Source organism: Onychostruthus taczanowskii, unplaced genomic scaffold, assembly GCF_017590055.1.
Source record: "Onychostruthus taczanowskii isolate IOZ18803 unplaced genomic scaffold, ASM1759005v1 scaffold8, whole genome shotgun sequence".
NCBI classification, from domain to species: domain Eukaryota; kingdom Metazoa; phylum Chordata; class Aves; order Passeriformes; family Passeridae; genus Onychostruthus; species Onychostruthus taczanowskii.
In genome coordinates this window covers 9,260,094-9,283,965 of record NW_024505892.1, presented here as the reverse complement: position 1 = coordinate 9,283,965, position 23,872 = coordinate 9,260,094, and the positions used below count along the sequence as shown (strand labels likewise).

Here is a 23,872-nt window from a genome sequence, read left to right as displayed (position 1 = left end):
AACACATTCAAGGTACCATAATTCATGAGCAAGCTGCTCCATTGCCACTGCTTGTGTGGAACAGCACAAGTGGGAAGACACAAAGGTGTGTTCCTGTACAGCTGACACTGTACTGCTGCATCTGCCATCACCCCTGCACGGGTCTCACTCCTGAGGAGAGCATGTCTGTCATTCCAAGGGACTAGAAATTAAATCTCTCTGTTTTCTTTTGTTTTGTTTCAATAGCACTTGCACAATGTTGTACCTTGAAGGGGTTGACTTTTTAAGTCACTCTGCAAAACCCACATGCCCAGTCCATTATTTATTAACAGACTTCATGTGCTTTTGCACTCTGGCTCAAACTTGCATTGCAAACAAACTGTACTCTCCTGTACTATTATGATAAAAAGCTTGCCACAAGGATACAACCCAACAATTGCACTAACAACAACTCCCCTGCAGTATTTATTTATTTTAAACATTGCTCACAGTGTGAGATAAGCATTCATTGCCAGGATTGCAAGCTTGACTGTGTTATTACAGCATTATTCCTTCCCTTGAAGATTGTTTTGGGCTGGATTCTGCTTTCTGTGACATAGATTCAAAACCAGGGATGAAACCCTGAAAAGAAAATGTTGCTTGAACTATTATTTGGGCGTTTCAAACATATATTTAATGACCCTTAGAGTGGGGTCACATGTTCAGTCTTGGCCTCCTGCTGAAGTCTGCTTTCCTGGTGACCTGGCTGTAAATGGGTTCTTAGTCATTTGAGTTGGCCTAATGTACAGCTAATGAGAACAGTGTCTATTTTCTTGAGGGCTACAAAAACTGATGTGTTTTCCAGGCTGATCTGAGAAGTCTCTGAGGCCAGTGGTTGTTTTTTGACCTCTTTCCTGACTTGAGAGCTCAAATCCTTTCAAACAGAAAATGGGAAAGAACAGGCACCCTCTCAGCTCCATCACGGAGAAATCATGTATAAAGCCACTGTGAGGCAATTTATACTGACAGATGCATTTGCCTAGCAAGTGAAGGCCAGATCTAGCAGAGATACAGGCATTTCATATTGCAGCTAAATTGTTTCAAGGCATTTTCCTACCTTTGAAAGTGCACTGTTCAGTTAAAATTTCAGTTAAAAAGTGTAGAAAATGCAAGGGTTAGATAACCAATAGATTGCTGGAATCTTCAAAGGATCTATCATGCTTGAATAGTCTGGATTGGGATGCAAGGTTATAATTTGTGTTTCATGTACAGCCTACAACATCTCCTGTTTGGAGCCTGAATGTGTTTTCAAAGCCTAGATTTCTTTCCCTCAGTGATCTTTCTTAGTGTAAAGAAAAAGTGTAAATCTGGCCTGTGGTCTAGACCAGACTGTTCTCCATTGTCTACTTGTCAGTGGGAAGGAGGCATTGAGGCTGCACTTGCTGGCTGCTGTGTCCAGGCTGTGCCTGGGGCACCTGGGCACAGCAGCTCTGTAACACCTGCACCACTGAATTTTCAGTGGGAAACTCTCATGCTCAATGAGAGCCTGCCTCCATGCAAAGGCTGGCTGAGGTGAAGGTGGTGTTGAGGACGCCTGTCTTTGTAGATCAAATTGACATCTTTTGGATGAAGAGCACAGAAGATCTTGCTCTTTTCCTTCCACACCACAAGGCCATTTCTGGAATAAATTCATCCATGTTATTTTGAGTCCATGCTGCACTATGTTCTGTGGGAATAAAGGAGACTTTATGTGGGACCATTAGGAGATGACACACTCTTCACAGGACAGATCACACAATCTGAGCTCTATCATCTTCTTTTTAACTACTTTGTACTTTTTTTTTCCCTTTTTATTATTTTTTTTTATTCTGATCAAAGAGAGTTACAGTCCAGATTAGTGTAGCAGACATTTATAAATGATTTCTCTTTTGTTGCCAAATTACATAAAGTAGATTGATTTTTTTTAAATGAACTAAGCATATGTTAAATATATTTATTGCCTTTTATCAAAACACCCAGGCAGCACAGTGATGAACATTCAAAAATAGACAGTGAGAGATAAGAGTTATTTTTGCATTACAAAAGAATTCACAGACTAGCAAGCATCTGCTTAGTCAATTTTTTGATTCTGGGGTGCTCTGTATTTATATTATCAGCCCTTACACAAGATAAAAGGGGTATTTCTGCTGCTGTGTTTCAGTTTAATTATGTCTGATGAACTGCAATTCAAGTGCTTGTTCACACTCAATTTCACACAATTATGAGGAGGTTTTGTAGATGCAACAAATCAGTGTTGCATCACACCACGGAACAGCATATGCCATTTCTCTTGGGGTGTTTGCAGAGGCTTTTCAAGGCATTCAGTCATTAGCTAAGGGGCCTTGATTGACACCCCTGTTTGTATTGGGTTACTCTTTGTCTGTGTGTCAGAAAGGACAAGCAAGGATCAGCAGTTCTCACGAGGGAGCGATGCCTGCAGAGCCCTAAAGAAACCACTCCCGGCTGCCATGTGAAGGGTGAGGGGTGTGAGAGGGACTCCTGGTTGTTTGCAGCACATGTTTGTGAGGGGAAGCGTTGGAACCTGCTGTATGTGGACAGGGGAGGGACAGGAGAAGCCTGAGCCTGGCAGAAGCACTGCTATGCCTTTCACAGGCATCAGTGAGTGCAGGCTGATGAGACAAGTGTGGTGTGGCAGTAGATCACCCAAGCTAAAATGTGATCACTCAGTGTGACCTTGGAAATTAATTTAACACAAAGGAAACACAGAAATAATCTAGTCAGGGCTATGACCATGCATGAACACTTACTAAATGGCATAGAATTGATAGTTTCAGAGCATCTCATTTGCCAGTTGCTCTGTTCAAACCATTTGAGGGGCAAAAACTAGAGGTCCTTTCTCAAAAAGAGGTGTCACTTCCTTCATTTACCACTGTGTGTGATATGACACATTGGGATGCCGGAACAAGGAGAGCCATGCTCCTGGGATGTCAGACTTATTTTCCAAAATAAGGCTGTAAGTATAGGATTTCTGTGTTTGGATAGAGCATGTGCAAGAGAGTTCTCTTGGTTAGCAACTGTAGGGCAGCTACAGCCTCTCTGAAACAGAGTGGGTGCCCAGAGCTCTGCTGCTCTCCTCAAAGACCTGATGAACAAAATTCAGATGTCAGATTGCACCCATTACCAAAGATCTGCTTTTCTGCCTTGACCTTCTCCTTTTGCACCATTTATGATCAAATACTAACTAGGGACAGCTTCCCCTGATATTTCTTGTGTATCCCCCTGAGTGAGGTGTTCTCATCAGTAAGTAGCTGGAAGAAGTATAGTAGCACCACACACAGGTATGCAGGGATGCAATGGGGTCTAGAGGCAATGCTCTTTATCAAAAAGAAGTCAGAGTGGCTCCAAGAAATCCTAGGCTGAGAAGCAGGTAACGCAGACTGATCCTGGACCAAACAGAGGGTCTGTTTTCCCAGTCTGAATTTGTTCTTGCAAATTAAAGGCAAGTGAGCAAAACAGGACTTGGGCAGTGCCTCTTTGCACATATTGTGGGAGTGAAGTTCAAGGAAATCCATGAACATCTCAGGGATTTTTTGGTGTGGAATGAGGAAAACCTTTAATGACAGAGGGATGTCAAATGTGTGCGTTTGGACTGCATGTATGGCATTGGTGCTTTGCACAAGAGCTCTTCCCCTGTGAGTCCTTTAAACACATTTCTGTGTAACTGCAAAAGCATTTAGGCAGTTGGCCAGTGAACTTTGGGATAATCTGCTGGAGCAAATCACATCAGCTCTGCTGGCTTCATGGCATTTCATGCTGAGCATGCAGATGAAAATCCACAAAAACACCTAAAAGTGAGACTGAGGGGCAATTTTGTGACATGAATCATCCTAAAAACTCCAAAATGTAGCTGTATAAAGTCCAAAGGTACTTATATGTCTGCCAGCCTGGGACAAAGATGTTCTATTACTTCATGTCCTAGAGCAGCTGCCAGCTTTCTGTGCCTCTTCAAAGCCAAGGGATAAACTCTAGAGCTCTTTTCTTGGAGACAAACTCCTCTTTCAGGTGACAGCTCGGAGCTGCAGGGATGCCCCAGACCCAAGCACTTAGAGCCTTCTTTACACACAGATTGCTGTGGCCACAACACACCCAAGGCAAGTCAGTGTCTGCAGCTGGAGAAGTGTTTCCTGGGTTTCAGGGTTTGGCACAAAGAAATACCTTTACCTTTCCATGTAGATATAAACATCAAAAAAAATTTTACCATACTTATGGTCAGCATATTAAGTGCATAACCAGGTCTTGGAGGAGGAGTTTAGAGCTTACTTCAAACCCTAATTTTCCATGTCAGTGTTGCAGTCCCATTGAATCATAACTCCCATGAGTGGGTGCTTGTAGGCTTGGCAGTACTTTGGTATTGCTAAATACCTGTTAAAGAATTAAATTAAATCTCCACGGGAAGCCTTCTCAGGCTGGGATATAATGGCCTCTGCAGCCATCTGCTAGCCTCAGCCACCAGGTGAGGTGGATGATTGGAAAACTGGAAAAAAATTATGTGCTCATCACTCTTTCTTCTTAGCTCCTGAAGTGATCACATTACCTACAAAATAAGAGACCAGCTGACTCCTGGGAGCAGCACACCAGTGCCCAGGGCTGTGAGGTCCAGACTCCCAGTGGATGCAAAGCATGGCCATGTACGAGGGGAGGGTGAGCCACAAAATGGGGACATTGCAGTTTTGGGGACAGTGCTTCCCCCCAGGATGTCTCTCTGATGGACTCTCAGCCACTTGTAGCCACCTCAGACTAATGCTCCTTCTGCATTTGGGGATCCCTAACATCTCCGTTCTCTCCTTGCGTGGATGCAGAGGCACTTAGAACAGGCAGATTCAAAGTTGTTGGAGCAGGCACAAGAGAGGACAGACACAGGTGAACAAACCAGGGGCTTCTGGTCACTACAGTCACTTCCTTTATCTTTGTCCTGATGCAGAAAAGGCTGGCAGGCCACCAAGCCTGCTTTCGTGTTTTACTAGTTTCACACTGGTTAAATTCCTCCCACATGAAAGACCCAGGACTGTGGCTTTGTGATCCCCAGGCTGGGTTCCCCCAAGATGTGCAGGGACTGTGGTTTCCAGCAACCCTTACTGTGATGCACCATCTTGCTGCTGTGGGAGCTCTCTGTGTGGATTGTCAGCCCTGGGAGGAGCAAAACCTGTGCAGAGAATTTGGTAAAGACAAGTCCCTAGTGAAGGCACACCTTAAGAGCAAATTTTTACTGATGAAAGTGTAGTTTAGGGTGATAGATGTCCATTTCTAGTTTAAATCTATGCAGATTTGCCATATTGAGTATATCTGAGTTAAATTTATATCAGCTTGAATGAATACTTTAAAACTGAGATAATTTGTACCTAAAATGGAACAGATGTTTCAATGTGTTTGGGAATCCAACTGATGCAGGAGCCAGATTCCTCAGATTATCAACTAAAAGGCTAATATTTTCTCCACCAAGGGGGGTTTTCAGATCCCCACTCTCTTACTTAGGGCGTGGTGTGAATAAAACCAAGGTTGTGGTTCAACCCCTGTTCAATCCCTGTACAGGCCACTCACTCAAAAGTTGGACTCAATGATCCTTGTGGGTCCCGTCCAACTCAGCATGTTCTGTGAAACCTGTGAAATCTGTGACCTTTCCTTTGGCACAATGCTCCCTTCCTTACTGGCTGTTAAAGGAACTTCAGGATGACCGGGAAACTAAATTAGACAGCATTCCACATGTAGTATGTTTCAACTTTTGGTAAGCCCTGAAGTGGTCATGTAGTTGGACTAGATGACCATTGTGTGTCCCTCTGTACTGAACTATTCTATTCTATTCTATTCTATTCTATTCTATTCTATTCTATTCTATTCCATTCCATTCCATTCCATTCCAATCTAAAAATCCATTTGTTTTCTCTGCGTCTTATTGTGAGCCGTTGCATTGAAATGCAGCTTTAAACCAGTGTTGGAGAAAGTGGGGAAGAAGGAAGAAGGATCAGGCAAGAAAGCTCAAGGAGATTGGATGAAAGCTGAAGGGTTCACAAGAAAAGTGAAATCCATGGAGGTGAAGAAGGAAGTACATCCATCCTCAATCCATCACTGTCTTTCTTATACAATCTTGAGTGGTTTGTGGTGGTCTCTCTCTATGTGTTTTATTGGATTAGTCAAGGCAAGACCCAGAGCTGGAATACTGCTATAAGGCCCAGAAAACTATACTGGAGGCAAATATAGTTCCTTTGACTTTGGTCCTGTAATTGTTAGATTAACTGGCTACCTGAGTTAAAGCATGATTCACTAGCACAGTTGAAGGGGGAGCCTTTTACGTGTGTTTCACCTCAGTCACTAAATGCATGTGTAACAAAACCCAGAACAGCTGGTTTGACACATGACACTGTACAGCCCAGGGACTCGATCACAGAGGTCATCTCTTGCCATCCTGACAATCCAGATTGCATAGGATGGTTTTTCCCTGCCCCTTAATGCTCTTGGGCTTAATCTTGGCCACCAAATGTTTGATCTGAAAGTGGAAAATCTTGCGGGAATGAGAACTGTCTGTGTGGAAATCCTGAACTTTCCATGGACTTAGTTGGCTGTTCCTGTGTTTTGAAATATTGTAAGCTTAATGGTTTTGCACTATCTTGGAAAACATCGGTAAAAAAACCAGATACCTAGAATTTGCCTCAATATCTCCTACATTAAAGCAGTATTTCAGGCTTCTAAAAGCATGTTGTATTAATTTGTAGTGCACAGGAATCTAATGTTAACAGACATTCATGCTCAACATTGCCTTGCATGATAATTGTTTACGAGGTTTTATTTTTGAGTTTCTACATTTTCCCAGCAGCTGTGGCCTGACCTTAAAATTCACAGAAATTAGAAGCTTCAATTTTATGATTTTTTGTGGTTTACTCTGGAAAATAGGATAGTGCTTAAATGCTATGTTGGAATTTAATGAAGATAATAAACCTTGGGAATATGCATGTTTCACTGAGAAACAGTACAGAAAGTCCTATTTCAGATAATAAAAAAGTTTATCTTGGATTCTTTGTTTTATGACAAGATTCCTAGCACTGTTTATTTGTACTAAATCGTCTTTTAATGCATGCATCCATGTGGTTTGAATATGACACTCCACGTGCTTATCTAGTTCATCATTCCTGTGCTATTCAAATGCTGCCTCACATGGCCTCTATTTCACACTGTGTCTGTACTACCCAGCTGCAGTAGAAAGACGAGGCATACTAAAATGAAAAATAAAGCAAGGGTTGTAAATTGCCCACTTCTCCCTATTTCCTTGCCCCAGATAAAGTTCATCTGAAGCCTCTTGTTAACACATTGAGCTATCCCAGGAATAGGTTTGCCTTTTCAAAGGCTGATTGGTAGTAGTGAAATGCAAGCCAATTTAAGATATTTTTGGATAGCTGGATATTAATTATAGGATTTCAAATTGCAGGAGATGCTTTCTAAAATATCAGATGAATAGATTTGTCTTATCTTACTTGATAAAACCTAAAAATTTGGAGGGCTTTTGTAAGTGTCAAAAAGGTCATAAGAAAGGTCTCTTACTTGTGTGAGAATGAGACATGGGAATGTCAGTGGGAGCTTCTTAATTGTTTTATTATGTTATTGTATTTCAACCCCAACACTGAATTTAAACTGTATATTGAAATGCACCTGAAATCAGAAACATGATTTTCACTGACATTTATGTTCCTGTTTGTAACTCTAACATGTTAATGAGGGAAAGTCTTGGTGGATCAGGCCAAAGGCTTTGCCTTCTGAGAGACAGAGCCCTGGCTACTGTGAAAAGAGGGAGAGACCACACCATGCCTCAGCCACTCTTCCTGTGTCTCTGCAATGACAGTGGTTCAATCTGCTGTTGAAAAGGTAGGTGACTTCCTGTGGTTTGGCATATTATGCTCCACTTAAAGAGGGATTTGAGTCAGTATCCTGAGCTTGGTGCTCTGTGTAGTGTTAATATCTCTTTACTAATAGTTCTGTATTAGAAAACCCATTGACACAAAGGAATTGCTTAACAGAAATGGAGCCTGTGCTTAAACTTATGCCCAGTTTTAAGGTTTAGCTCATACAAGGTTTCCTTAACCATGTTCTAGGAGACAAGACCGTTGTGATACTGAAATCTGTAAAATGTTTGCAGGTCATCTGTCAGGCTTCTTAAAATCCAGTTTCCTTTATGAAAGAGGGCTGGGGAAGAATTTTTTTAGAGGCAAGATGATCTTGGACCAGCTTTATGCAGAAACTAAAACTGTCAGTAGGACTTCAAGTGCAAAGTCAGTCTTTTATTTCACTTGTAAAGTTCATGAAACTAAAACAGGTATTATAAAGTATGAGAAAATAGTTTTGCTCAAAAGGTAAAAATGTGTAATCAATCACATAACTTGATGGCTCTGCTGAGGAAGGTGAGACTGTCAGCCAAAGCACAGAGAGCACCATAAGTCAATGCATAAAGTCAGGAGACTGTTTCTCCCATGGCATCCAAGTTCCTGTGCCACACTGAGCTCTGGGAGGAAAGCCAGAAAGATTTTCTCAAAAGGAAAGGGCATGCAGGAGGGCACCCAGCTTCTGCTGCCCTGGAAAATCAACCCTAAGTGCAGAAAACTCATATGGAAGATACAGAACTAAAAGACACTTTGTGGTGGTTAAACCCAGAGCCTTCACACCTTCCTCCAGCAGGAACCAATGGACAGCCATTTCCAACCACGAACTTAAAAAAAACCTGGATCACTACAGGCTTCTCACTAAATAAGTCACTGTTGTAAAACGTTACTTATCCTTTCTACTGGGAGTTTTGTGAGGCATGTGCTCAAATAACATCTCTGTTTTTCAAGAGCAAATGCCTAAATTGCCCCCAGTTGCTGTGTCACAACAGGTATTTTCTGCTGTGCCACCCCTCAAGGACCACCAGTAGCCCTTGGGTACTGGAAAAACAGGTTCACTTATCCCACCCAACTGAGTAATTTCTCCTCTGCATACTTTGTAGAAGAGAAATATGTGATAAGCTGAACAAATTCACACAGAACTTCCTCATGAATTAGGGCTTCTGGCTTCTGCAGTCATTCCTCTGCAAATGCCTCAAAGGATTATCCTGGATTCAATATTCTGAACAAATAAACACACAAAAATAGGAATACATATTTCAGGTTTTAATTAAAATTCCTTTTTTGGATGGCAGTATGTGTTTTATTATAGTAAGCATATACTCCCTTTAAAGCTTTTTAAAATTTTTCCTTTTTCTCTCTCTTTTTTTTTTTTTTTTTTTAAATCTTTTCTGCCACTCTGCACGTTGTTCTGTCTTGATGGGTGAATTTGAGTGTCTACATAAAACAGGGTGAGAGAAACGGTGACTGTGATGTCCAGTTGCAAACAGAATTGTTATCTCACACATCAGTTCAAAACAACTTTCCTTAGGGTACCTGAAAAGAGGTACAGACTATTACCATATCTGCCAACAGCAAGTTGTGATGCATTCTTCTTTTTTAACTCCAGCTGGCAACTAAGTACCTTACAGCTGCTTGCTAACACTTTCCCCTGCCCCTTGCCCACTAAGGAGGAGAATTGGAAAAAAAAATTTGAACCTTATGAGATAAGAGCAGTTTAATAATTGAAATAAACAAACAAAAAATAATTCTAATTATAACAATGATTATAACAGTAACACCAATAACTGTGATGAAAAGGGAAGAGGCAGAGAGGGAGAGGAATAAAAACCAAGAGAAACAAGTGATGCACAACACAGTTGCTCACCTCCCACTGACTGATGGCCAGACTTTTCCTGAGAAGTGATCAGTGGTTCCCAGCCAATCTTCCCACTTTATAATCTGGGCATGATACTCTAGAATAGAATATATATTCTATATATAGTATAGAATATTCCTTTGGCCAGTTCCTTTCAATTGTCCTGGCCATGCTCCCTCCCACTTTCTTGTGCACCTGCTCACTGGGAATGGAAAACTGGGCATAGGAAACTGAAAAGTCTTTGATTTAGGGTAAGCACTACTTAGCAACTAAAACATCAGTGTGTTATCAACATTGTTCTCATACTAAATCCAAAACACAGCACTGTACCAGGTACTCAGAAGAAAATGGACTCTCTACCAGCTGAATCAGGACAATTCTACTGATGGATTTTCTGCTGAGCACTTTTATTGGGCAAGATGGTCTACAAATCACGTTAACTAGAATTCTACCATTTCTAGATCCTTATGTATCTATCATTACTTGCCCAGTAATCCTTCAGATGGGGATGACCTCTAAGAAGTCTCATTTGTGACTATTTTTTCCAGATGAAAATGGACAGCAGTTGAGGACCACTGAAAACAAATTTAAGAATATATTGAACACCTTGCATTTAAAAGGAAAGCCCATATGATCCATAGCATTTCTTTCGAGTTCATGGAGATGAAAATTTGAATAGTAAAACAAAACAAAAAAACCCATTACAATGCAGCCCTACAGTGTTGAGAAGGTTAAGGGAGGAAGGATCACTAGGAAAATCTGATGTGAATTGCATCTCACTGCCCTCCTTCTCAGAGCACAGATGATGGAGGTAATGTTTTGGAATCACTGTCTTCCCTCAAACCCTTCCTGCTGCTCTGTCATAAACTGGAGGAGGCATGAGTGATTTCAATGGCTCACCACAAGGTTCCTTAAAAAAAACACATGGGAGTGCTTAGCCTGTCTATTAGATAGTGATGCAAATAGTACAAACAGTGGGCAACAATTGTTATGTACTCTGATACAGCCTCAGAGAAGAAAAAGGATTAAATCCCATTTGTGCTAGTAATGTTACTCCAAGGAGTCAGCCTAAAGGGTTAACCGTTAGAAACAGAATTGTGGTGTACCAGAAGAAAAGAAAAAGAATTTAAATTTGCTGCACCACATCAGCTCCTTCTAGATCATCAATGGCATCAGGTATCTTGCAGCCAGTAGTCTGCTGCTTGGAGAGAAGCACCTTGGCAGTCACAGAATTAAAGTACATATTTATAGCCTTCTTCTGCAGACATCAGGATGCAGTCAGAGGTGTAAGACTAGCTGAGGCCTCTCCTGACTCCCCCATCTCTCAGCAATGCAGTAATTCCACTCCTTTTGATGGGCACGCAGAGGGTAGGACTTGACCCTGTCAGGCTGGCTCTCTGCTGGCAGCTTACATGCTCTCCAAAGCAATACAGCTGCACATTTCCTCTGTATTTGCCAGTTATTAATTTTGAGCAGCCATTTCATTTTCATATTATGGGGCAGAGCCAGAGAGAAAGATGTCTCTTGTTAAGGAAGGTCATAGATTTTTAACGCCAGTCACAATCGTCTACTTTGTCCTCTTGCACAAAACTGTGGGGCAGAGCGTAAGTCCACTTTTTGTGTATCATATCTCCTTTATCTGCTTTGGAAAAGGACCAGCTCCCTCCCACCCTCTCCTTTTTCCAGTTTAAGCATCCCTCACTTTTGCCAGCCCCCCAGATGACTTTCACTGGATCTTCTGTGCAAGCCTTTGCCAGAGTTACATTATGTGGGTGCTTGGAGCCGTGCTGGGACAGTGCCGGTGTGTGACAGCATGTGTCCCTCAAGCCCAGCTCTGTCCCAGTGTCCTCTCAGGCACACACCTCACCACCACCACATACTCTGAAGGCTCCTGCCGTCCCCTTTGATGCACAACATGCCCTTTGATATCAAGATCAGCTACTGCTGAACCTGGCCTTTAGTGGGAAGTGGTGGCCACCTGGCTATTTCTGGTGATACCCAGAAAAGCCAGAAGCCAGGAAAATGAAAAGCCTGTTGGGTTTAATAAACCTGGAATAAAAATCTAGTCTTGGGAAAGCTAGTCATTGGCCAAGTCCTGCCATCTCATGGCAGCTTTGCAGTGACTTGTTTGCATCCTTCCCGAGCACTGATCATTTGTTACACACGCTTAGATGGTCTGTCTGTTATTTCATGGGGTAATCCCTTCCTTATCTTCGCTTGGACCTTGTTTTGTTAGCAACACAGTCCTCCTTTTCAAAATCTAAAGTACTTCTGCCCACTTCCCTCCTAAGCTGTAAGTCCAATTAATTGCTTTCCAGAGCTTATATACCTCAGAAACTTGAATTCCTTCAAGTATTGCAATGGCCATTTTCTGAATCTCACCATAAAGAATTTGATCTCACACAATGCAGGTACAGGAAAAATAATGCTAAGCAACAAATGAATACCAAGGGAATCTAATATTTCACTAATAAGAGCTGCTGAGCAGCTTCCAATTTGCTTCTACCTCCTGGCAGGAAAAGGTCAAAACAAGGACATTTTTCATTCATGTACGTCACTTGAATATTGAGCACCCTCAAGCTCATGGTACTTCTCAGTTATTCTCAGATTTTTCTGCCTCTCTGATATGAATATGTTAATTTCTCTTTTTAAAATTTATTTACTGCATAGCAGTAAAGTAAGGAAGTAAGGAAATAAGGAAGTAAGGAAGGAAGAAAGACATCACATGAAGTTTAAGATGTTTCTTTGCTTACAACCCAGGTATAAAGTTCATTAGTTGGGCCGTGTTGGCTCAAACAAAAAGTCCACTTAATCAGTGTGTTACCCTGCCTGCACCCATATAACCTCCAGCGAATAACAAGTGCTGAGAGACAATGCAGAAGAAGAGGTCAATACAGCATGCACAGTTGTCCTTCTGCCTATCTATAGTTTAGAAAACTTCAAGAAAAATATTGAGGAATTATTTTTACTATTGTGAATGATAGTTGTGGATGGATCTTTTCTCACACATATGGAGAAATAATGCTTGACACCCAGCATTTAATGATTTAACTGACCAATATTTTTCATATTGGAAGTATCTTGTGACAGTGAGTTCCACAGCTGAAATACACATTGTATGAAAAAGCATGGCCTTCTGCCTCACCTAACTGCTGTATCTGGTAGTTTCACTTGGATTCTCTTGGTTTGTATCTTTTAGAATGTGACTAAGCCCACTGCTCTTCTATCTCATAACACTTCACCAAAGCTCTTTGAGACTGAAAAGCACAGCGTCTCATATGTTTCTAACACTGTGTTCCTTAACTCTTTCCAAATGACATGATTTTCCTTAGGACTCTTCTTCAAGACACTGTACACATCCCCTTTCCAGCTGATATTACTCAGCTTTATCCCAGCTCCAGCTAGGATCTTGGTACAGTCTAGCAGAGTGATCCCTTCCTGCATCCCAGTGGAGTGTTTCTTTAATACTGGGATGTCACTGCCTCCATCCCTGGCCCCTCATCCTCTCAGCCAGAACATTCAAAACACTTGGCTGCCTGATGATGATATTGCAAGTAACATTTCAGCAATCATACTGTGGTTTTTTTTGTCTGGGCACAATGTACACCTTTTCTAAAGGCACTTTCCTATTTCTAACAGTTTTCTTCATTCAGTAGTTTATCTGTGCTGAACTACTTCTCATTCATTTGGTTGTATGTATATTTTAAGCCTTCAACCATGTAGTTTAAACATCCTCTGAAGCACCACAGAAGCCCTTACCCTGATCTTTATAGAAAGGAGGCTTATGTTAATATTGTTCTCCTTTCAAAACAAAATGTGGTAGGCTCTTGGCTTTTCCCTTTCTACAAGAATATTGAATTTCAAATGTTACAACCAGTGTAACAGAGCATCTTGCTCATGGTTGCATCTTGAACTACCCAGGCTCAGCACTGAAGCACGATTTGCCTTTTTTTCTCTCATTAAATATCCAACAAAGTGCTTAAAGGAACCATCATGTCTGGTATGTAAAATGTACTCCCAGCACTGTGCTCAATTATGCATGATTTATTCAATCTTAATGGGACTAGCTGAAATCTTCCATTACTATTCTGTTTCCTGCTTGCATAGCCCCTTGTGACTTTGTTTAGAGGTGGATGTCACCATCCTGGTCATGGGGCTGTATATTATATCTGAATCCTCTTCTCTTTCCACTTGGGCAAGGAATATCAGGCCATCTAGTTTCTGTGATATTTAATTAAACAGTTAAGCTTTCTGAGTCAATGCAGTATTCCTTTCTGCATTTGCAATGTGTGTTCTTTTCTCTGTATTGTACCACAATAAAGGGCCATTAAGCTGCACAATTTTTCTTAACTGCTGTCAGCACACAACACACTGTGGATCAGCAAAGGTGAGTTACTGCCTGCAGCAACAAACCCCGCAGTTGTTGAATCCAGCACAGAGAATCATGCTGCCCAGCCCATAGCCTCATCTCTTACCTACATCTCACCTGAGGATCACCAGCTCTTTTCCCATCCATTCCACTGACACCAGCCAAGGGTGGCCGGAGTAGACACTGAAACCTACAGGGTGTGTGCAGCGTGATTGCTATCGCAGCATCCTTTGGAAATACTGCTGGATTACACAGCAGATGGGGGGTGGGGGGTGGTCTTTGGATCCTCTTTTCAAGGACAGGCTGATTTCCCCTGTAGAATGCCACTGCTTAGGCTGGTGAAGGCAGAGCACATGGGTGGCTTGGCAGCAACTTTGGGAGCGTGAAGGTTAAATTTCTGTAGTGTGTGTGCACAGCACAGAAGGCAGCGGCAGTCATTATGAATGGGAGCCTGAAACTAGCTGCTGGCTTCCCCAGAGCAAGTCACATCCCTACCATACCTTCAGCAGCTGCTGCTTTTTGGCAAAGGTACAAATAGTAAACACAATCCCAGAGAGGTGCTAAAAGCAAAGAATCGATGGTTATTGCTATTTCAGCTTGGGGAAAGGAGTAAACAGACTGTAGTGTCAGATTTCTACAACTGCTCTTTCTCCTGGGGGAACGAGCCTATCCACTCCTTGCCGGCTAAGCAGAGGTCAGGGCCATGCCAGCGGGTGTAGCTACCATCAGCAGACATGAAGAACAGTCCTGGTGCTTTGGTGGCATCTGTCTAAACTAAATAAGTGATTGCAATAAAAGCAGCTAATCACTATTACAGCTGATGCAGATCCTCAATTATTTTGGTTTCTTAACAGGAAAGCAACACAATTGAAACCTCCAGACAAATTATCAGTTAGGCTGAAAGGGCCAGTCTGTCATCAGAAAACTGCACTGGAGTATTGGAGTTGCTGCAATGCCACACATTTCAGCTGCAGCATGAGCCATCCTCCAGTGCCCAGAGCACTGCTTTGTTCTTGGATGTTGGTTTATGCCCAGCAGAAAGTGGGTTTGGATTCTTTCAACCTTTATTTTAGTTCTAATGTGACGGTAAATATCCCTTTTGCCAGTTTTTGATGTGTAACACTTTTTGCAGCTGAGCTTGTGTGCTGGCTAGCAGGCTGTCCTGTGGACATGAACTGCAGGGGCTGTGAATGCACAGAGTGGCTCCTTTGCCTCTTGCTTACTTGCTGCTTTGCTTTTCAGGCCCTGAAGTGTTGTGTCTAACAGTACTAGTTTCAATAGCCCTGGTGCTGAGGGCATGCTGAATACAATCATGGCATCCCCATGACTTTGCTCAGGTTCAGGGCTAGCTGATTTCTGCCTGAGAAGTCAGTTCACTTCTAGTTCCTACTTTGTCTGTAGGCACACCACAGAATGCACCAAGGGTGCTTCTTTACACCAACATTTGTCTTGTCAGCAGCAAGTGTGTGAAAGCTTGATGTGATCCAAGTCATAAAAAAAAAGAAAAAAGAAGAAAGAAACAAAAGCCTCTCTATGGTTGCTGTTAGATGTGGCGGCTGTGTTATGGCCACTTGACTACGCCCAGCAGGGTTAGGCCATTATGAAGAGTGGTCTTGATTCTCTGTTACAAAATTATCACTCTTCTGGGTTACTCCCGTGGTGGGAGTGAAGCTTTTTTAATTTTTCTTTAAGAAATATAAAAATCTGGGCCAAGTCCACAAAAAAAATTTAATTCAAATCTGTGGTACTAAGAAATCTAGAATTTGCTCAGATCTGCTGTGTTGACACTAAACTCAGGGGGGTTTTCCCCATTTAAGCTAGTCCTTTTTAGTTTCCTCCTGGACCACCTTTTTTTTCCTGCCTTTACCAGTGAAACACACTTGGACATACAGGAGCTTGGTTTTAAAGTGTATCTTTTAGATTGCCCAGTGCAAGTATTCTGGGTAAACTCCTATCTGTCATTTTGCAGAAATAACAGCACAGATGAGCAATTTATAATGGCCAAGGGCCTGAAGACACAGCTCACCCATGTGTACCTTGCTGCTCTTGTGCCAATCATCTGCAAACCCACAACCTCTCCACATGGCAACCTCTTGCTAATGCATCTTGCTTATCAACAAACGGAGAGGGTGGAGAAAAATATGTCTTTTTTTTTTTTTTTTTTTTTTTTTTTTTTTTTTCCTCTTGCTATCAAGGTGATTACACAGCCAGCTCTTCATGTCTGAATTTGGTTTTGGGAGCTAGCAGCACCAGCATTTAGATCACCTGTGGTGTGGTGTGGCATGATATGAAGAAGTCAAAAATCAGTCTCTCTCTCTTCATTTATACCTCAGCAATCTCATTTATGTGGAGCAGAGAGCTGGAATAGCAAGCATAGTTCAGTGTGGCAGGTTGATTTATAAGGTGGCATAAACACACAGTGCCCCTCTGAGGCTGAAGATTGCTTTGGTTTGCTGCCCCACTTCCATTAGTGTTACGTCACTCGAGAGTTATTTAGTCAGAACTCGCTTTCATACCCAGATGTGCAGTCAGAGCTCACCTCCCCATCCAGTGCCACCTGTCACTGGCTCAGGCACCCACTGGGCAGGGATGAAGGGATGGCGATCCCAGGTGATGCTGATTGCTGCACATGCTGCCTGCAGAGCGTGGATCCTCACAAAACTAACCCCCTGAAAATCAACTTATTCTTTCAGGTGGCTTCGCCTGAATCCACGGACTACCTAGAATTACAGCAAGGAGAGCCATTCTTCCAAAGAAACATTTTTTTCCTTGTATTTCAGTGTCCTGGTTGGTCCTGAGTGAAATTTTCCCTGGTGGGATCAGAGGACGGGCCATGGCTTTGACATCTAGCATGAACTGGGGTATAAACCTCCTCATCTCCTTGACGTTTTTGACTGTAACTGGTAAGATTTCTCCGTATCCTTCCAAGTTGATATTCTCCTAGTGGGCAAAATAAGTCTCTCTTATACAACAGCATTGCTAAAATTGCAGCTGTGAAAGCCCAGGAGACAAGATCTCTGTTTAGGTGTTGGTGTAACTTCACCATTCTCACCACACCTTTGTGCCAGTGACTTCATCCCCACAGTGCTGGCTGTCAGACCAGCCGGCACATCCACTGCACAGGCTGTGAAACTCAGGCCTTAAAAACACCATTGCCTTGGTAGGCTGAAAAGACATCATGTTTAGGATTAAGTCCTGCATCTTCTGAAATCAATGCAAGTTCTGTTCTAGATCAGACCACAGCTTTTCTGATCAGACATTTTAAAACACAATCCCATTTAATTAATTCCTTTTCACAAGAATGTCTCGGCTTTCAGAATATTTTCTTTAGGAAAAAAATGTCTTTGTGAGGTAAAAGTCTTTCACATTTGAATGCAAGAAAGTAGAAGACTACCATGTATGACTTCTAATTTGATGATAATCAAAGGGGAAGGTTAAATGCTGATGCTGAAATTTATTGATTAGCAAATTTGTTTCACTAATTTTAAATTATATGAGGCTTTGTAAATTTTAGTTTTCAGTCTTATTGTGAGGAAAATATGTGCTGAAAATCAAAATATATAAGAGAGCAGAAATTCCAGGTTTTCCTTACGTCTACATTACTCTCCTCCAGAGGCAGACAATCAATGCACAAAAAGTCAAGGTAGTTTTTATCCCATTAGATATTTTTTGAGACAGATTTGAAAATGAATGTGATCTAAACTAAAACTAAACTGGGTTTCACATTTGCATTTTCTTTCCAAAAAAAAAGCAAGAGAGAGAGAAAGAAAAAACCCACATCCTCCATCCTGAGTAATATTTTGATTAAAACTAGGAAAAATATGACAGGTAAAGTTCACTGTGCTGGCAGTCTCACTTTAATTGGCTCAAGGGTCTTCTTCAAAAGGAAACCATCCAGTTACTCCCACTCACTGCCCATCATTTTGCATCACAGAACTGCACTCCTGAACTGCACAAGCTTTTGGACAAAACCAAACAAGAAAATGCATATTGTAGGTAGTCTGGCTGCCAACACTTGCTCAGTCCTTGGACCAGACTTGAGTTATTCCTAAGGAAATATCCCCAAAACCACCTGGTGCACACCTCAGGTGCTCAGTGTCAGCTGTTTCACCGGGAGGTCCCCTCTCGTCATGCAGCATTACTTGTTAATGTACATCCCTCTGTTATCCTGGTCTCAGTTTCAAAGACTGTAAAGCCCCAGTAACTCCCTTGGTTTAACTGGGTCTAATCTGGATTTATCAAAGTGTAAGTACAAGCAAATATGCATTCCTCGTCTGTGGTGGAAAGGCAGGATTGGGAATTCTGTTGTCAAATGAATACACGTGGAGGTCACAGTGGCCAGCAGCATCTGCACTTAGGTACTGATGCAGAGGTACCAGCTGGATCAGGAGCTTCAGCTGCAATTTTCAGCTCATGACACAGCTGGCAAATGTCTCAGCTGCCCAGGTTTATCTTAGCAGGGAAAAGGGCTAAGGGGGCTGCAGCACGCTGCTGGGTTTGTACACGCTTTACTTTCCAGGGGCTGCAGAGTGTATCCCTCAGCCCAAGGATCTACCTGGCCCTGGACTGTAAGCCCAGAAAACCACTAGTTCTTGGATGGCCCCATTAAGAGTTCGCTCTTGGATCACTTTCTGGCACAGCACCCCTGACTCACAGTGGAAATGCTGGGCACTGACAGGTGGGGAGGATTAGCTGGAGACAACTGTAATAGTGTGAAAAATGCTTGGATTTACTCCAAGAAAGAATGTGCACCAAAACCAGACCCAAGCAAAAATCCAAGGCACTCATGATCCCCAGTGCCTTCCCACAAAACCAATAACAATGGCTACTCACTGTTTTCATCCAGAGTGATGGCAAATAAAAGAAACCAATAGGTTCATGCTAAGTGGACCACTAGGAACTCATTAATTTTCTTTCTTAAGGTGTATTAGAAAAAGCAAAGCCACTCCTCTTTTTCAATATATGTGAGCTAAGAATAGCATCCTGGCTTCTTTCTAACTTCTCCTGTGCATTAGGGGCTGTATCCTCTAAAATACAGCAACAGGAAGAAGAATGTCAGTATTTGAAAATTAAAAAAGACATGTTTTCTTCCTTTGTAGAGCTCATTGGCTTGTCCTGGGTGTGCTTCATTTACACAATAATGAGTCTAGCATCACTGGCTTTTGTTATCATGTTTATACCAGAGACAAAAGGATGCTCTTTGGAGCAAATATCCATGGAACTAGCTAAACAGTAAGTACCAAGCATGGGACTGCATCCCCCAAATGCCAGAGGGACAAAGCCTTTCAGCACCACATATCAAAAAAAAAAAAAAAAAAAAAAAAAAAAAAAAAAAAAAATTGGGAAAAAGGAAATTATTGAAAAAAAAAGGAAACTAAAGAAAATTCTGATTCTCTCAAGGCTTGAGCTTGCACATGTTGATCTCAGCAGCCAACCAAACATTTTGTTGGTGCTGAAGGACTGGCCCTAAAGCAAGGTCGTTTTTTGAGCACAGCTTTTTTTGCTGTCTGGCATTCCTGGATGGGTGGGTGACTTTGATCTTGCATTTAGGACTGTGTGTTTTGGGTTGCATGCAGGAAAAGGGAAGGAGAGATCCTGTATTTCAAACTGGCTTGTTCTGGATGTCACTTCAAGGCTCCATGTGGATTTTGATAGCTGTTGTAGATGAGCTTTTCTTGTATCTTTACTAAATGCTGTAGACAGATGAGGGTCAGTCCCTTCTCCCAAGCAACAAGTGACAGGACAAGAAGAAACAGTCTCAAATTACACCAGGATAGATTGGATATTAGGAAAAATTTCTTTAGTGAAAGAGTGGTAAGGGGTTGGAAGAGGCTTCCCTGGGAAGTGGCGGAATCACCACCCCTGGAGATGTTCAAAAATTATCTAGATCTGGTCCTTGGGGACATGGTCTCATGGTGAAGATAGCAGTGTCCAGTTAACAGCTGGACTTGATGATTATAGAGGCCTTTTTTGCCCTAAAAGAACCTATTAGTCTAGATACGTTATTTTGGCAGTAAAAGTAATTAATGTGTGAGCGTCTTAGTATCATCCCGCATTTGTATCTTTTAGATTACAGGAGAATATTTGCAACTCAGCCAGGCTTGAAGGACCTTGTTTACAGACTAATTATTTTACGGACTAACCACCGTGCTGCCGCTGGCCCTCGGGCTGTCCCTTCCCCTCCTCTTAGGGAAAGGAGCCCATCCCTGCCGGAGCCGGAGCCGGCGCTGCGGGAGGAGCGTGCGGCGGGGCCGCCCCCGCGCGGGCAGGCGGGGGAGCGCCGGCAGCCGCCAGGGCATCCCGGGGCATCCCGGGGCATCCCGGGGTATCCCGGGCCATCCTGGGGCATCCCGGGGTATCCCGGGGTATCCCAGGGCATCCCGGGGCATCCCGGGCCATCCCGGGCGCTGGGGGGGCTCTCCGGGGATGCGCTCTGCCGTCCTGCCGCGCCCCCATCCCTGCCCTGGCCAACGCGTGCGGGGTTTTGTGCTCCTGCAGGAAATACGTGAGGACGCCCTTGTGCGGGGTGAGCCAGCGCAGAGAGAAACTGGTGCCGGTGGAACTTGCCAAGAGAGAGAAAGAGCAGCTCTACTAGACGCGGGGCAAGCAAAGCAGCGTTCACCACAAGACTGATTAAAAAAAAAAGTAAAATGCCCTGTGATGATCACACTCTAATGGGACGTGCGGTATTGTTATTATACACGGGATGTTTTCTCTTTTATTTCTTGGTAGAACTTCTTTCAGTGGCAGTTTACAGCCAGCATTAAAGGTTGTTATAGTTTACAACTAACTGGAAATCTAGACTCTGTCTGTTTCAAACTAGCATCCCTCAGACCCATTGAGATTACCTCTTGCATACAGGAGGTGAATGGAAATTAGAATATTGCACACAATTCTCCTATTCATATTCAATGACAGTTCAGTCTGGAAGAAGTACAAAGAAGAATCGGAGTGCCAGGGAGAAGAAAGAGTCTCAACAGGAGGAGCCTACCAAGGACAGGTCTGTTTAAGCTAGCAAAAATGGGTCGGAAAAGAGTGAACAACTCTCTGTCAGTAAGTTAGGGAAAATAATGCTATGGAAAAAATGCTATGTCCAATGCTATGTCCAAAAAATGGACAACTATGTAATCCAAAGGATGACATCAGTGCAGAGCTACTGATATAAACTTTTTATAAATTAATTAAGGATTCAGCTTAACAAGATTTGAAAAATTATCTTGTTCAGCTGAACTTAATTATTTGTAATGCAGAGTACAGTCAACTTGTAAGAGGAATTTTACATACGTTTTCTCCATAGGGTCAGGATTCAGTGACCTAGGAAACACTCCTCAGAAAACATTGTCAGATTGTTTAATGTGGGACATTAAATGCATCACTCTCTACAACTAGCTGAAAAGGCATTGTAGCCAGGTGGGGGTAGGCCTGTTCTCCCAGGCAATCAGTGACAGATTGAGAGGAAATGGCCTCAAGTTGCACCAGGGAAGGTTCAGGTTGGGCATCTGGAAGAATTTTTTCACTGAAAGGGCAGTTAAGCATTGGTTTGGGCTGCCCAGGGAGGGGATGGAGTCATCATCTCTGGAAGCGTTCAAGAAATGACTGGATGTGGCACTTAGTGCCGTAGTTTAGTTGGCATGGTGGTGTTTAGTCAAAGACTGAGCTCGATGATATTTGAGCTCATTTCTAACCTTATTGATTCTATGATTTGCATAATAAATTAATCTAAACTGATGGTGGCCTTACAGAAGAGGAGAGAGAATTTCTTTGGCCTCTCATTTCCAGGGAAGTTGGAAACTGAAGGTACCACAGTTGATGCCAAAATAATTTTATTTCTTAACACAGGGCACACTAGTCTTTGGCTTTTGGACTCAGAAACTGAAAATTGTGTGGTACATGGCAGCACACAGGGAGTTCAGGAAGGAACCATAATCACTGCAGATCATAAATTATGTCCAATTCTTGGTTACCACTTAGCAAGTGTATCCTGAAGTACTCAACAAGTCTCTACAAAGGGTTATCCATATGGCTCCCATTAAAGAACATGGGTATTTTTTTCTTAGTGGGTTAATAGATGTTAGAGTGATCAGTACATAAATATATCTTAGCAGATAAATAATTGATTATTTGTTTAAAGAAAAAAAACCCCAAAGCATGCTTTAAAAGCATGTTGGCTGTCTCTGTAGCCACAAAGTGGCATTTCTTCATTGAGGCAGCTGGAAGACTGACAGAGTCAGCTGGAGTGCAGATACTTGTTTGAACTAAGTACATGATCCCACTTTATTTGCTCTCTCATAGCATTAAAACCATCTGACTGTGTTCTGCACTGAAGGAAATGTGTGACTTACTGACACAAATAAAGTTTTACTTCCAAGCAAAGCAGATCAGTTCTGATCAGATTCTCACATGGTCACACTTCTACATACTGACATCACAGATTTATATGCACAAGTCTAGTCAAGACAGTGAGCTCATGTTCAAAACCTGAAAAAAAAACTATTGAAGTCAAGGCCATTATTTGCCTTTAGTCACTGAAAATTTAGCTACCTCAGGATGAGAACCTTAACTTTATATCACTGATGTCTATGGAAATCTCTTTACCTGCTTCATGTTTATGCTGGAGGACGGTTATCAGTATCATGCATTCTACTGAGTCAATTTCAGAATATTAAGAAATATTAAGGTGACTCTGGGTAGTCTTCCAAATATGCTTCCAAATAACATAATTCTTATACTAACAACTGCCTGGGATTAAATCCAGTAATATTTAGTATTACTGTATTTTAAGACTGTATTGCAGGAAATTAATCTTTTTCCTAATCCTGGACTTTACCAGGTAGTGGACTATTTGCATTTCCTTTTGCCTCCCCATTTGCTATGGCTGGTACTGTTTTCTGATAGCTGCCTCCAGATAACAGATGTTTGCACACACAGTCCAAGCCTGTACTGGCTTTTAAATTCTATTACATTGTATTTAGTGAAAGGAGCTTCTGCAAAATCTTTCTCAGCATTGCAGCTTCCCAGAAAAACCTCTGCTGTAATAAATTTTCTGAATGTTCTTACAAAAACAAATTTAACTTAGAACGTACAATAGAAATTGTCTCCCCAGTTTACAGGTTTTGGGATCATTGCAAACTCTTCTAAACTTTTCCTATGCAGACCTATTTAGTGCAGAAACACATAAATAAAAATGCCATATTTCTGAAGAGGGGATAGTTTCAATACTAGTGAGACAGTGATAGACCTTCAGATAACTCCTACAAGTGATGATGCTGTAGTCAAGGATTTTTAAAATCATTATAGCTGCAGTCTCAATTGTAATCCTACAGATTTAGCCTTATATAACCTATAAACGTAGCCATAATTGTACAGTCTTTTATAACAAAGCCTGCACATCTGATGACACAGAGCTGGCACTCACCATTTCATCAACTATGAAAATACAAGGGAAAAAAGGGATACATTTCACAAATCATATCCCTGGATCTCTGATGCACTCCACAAAGAAATTTGTCCCAGATCTAAAATTACTCAGTATCTTCATCAATGGACTGGATTACAGAACAGAATATGCTTATTAAATATGCAGGCAACACTAAGCTGGGAAAGACTGGGTAGGAATTCAAAACTTTGCAAATATGTGAAAAAAGCAGCATACAATTCTGAAAATGAAAGCACAAATTTCTCTGGTAACACTAACTGCAAGTCAGAGAATGATAAAATGGTGCTAGAAATGGCAGGAAAAGTTCCAGTAGCTGTGACAACCCACAA

At 42.0% G+C, this 23,872-nt stretch overlaps 1 protein-coding gene across 2 annotated transcripts in view; it reads left to right on the top strand.

The window, feature by feature from the left end:
* The window catches only part of SLC2A12 (solute carrier family 2 member 12), a 30,480-nt gene extending 9,505 nt beyond the window's left edge, over positions 1-20,975 (top strand). The window contains exons 3-5 of one of the 2 annotated variants that reach the window (XM_041423891.1): positions 16,888-17,010; positions 19,207-19,339; positions 20,606-20,975. In XM_041423891.1, the coding sequence (XP_041279825.1) occupies positions 16,888-17,010; positions 19,207-19,339; positions 20,606-20,702 (353 nt within the window). In that variant the 3' untranslated portion in view covers positions 20,703-20,975. Of the gene's footprint in view, positions 1-5,915; positions 7,024-16,887; positions 17,011-19,206; positions 19,340-20,605 lie in introns of those variants that run through there. The other variant, XM_041423892.1, reaches the window with a different exon arrangement.
* The last annotated feature ends 2,897 nt before the right edge of the window (positions 20,976-23,872 follow it).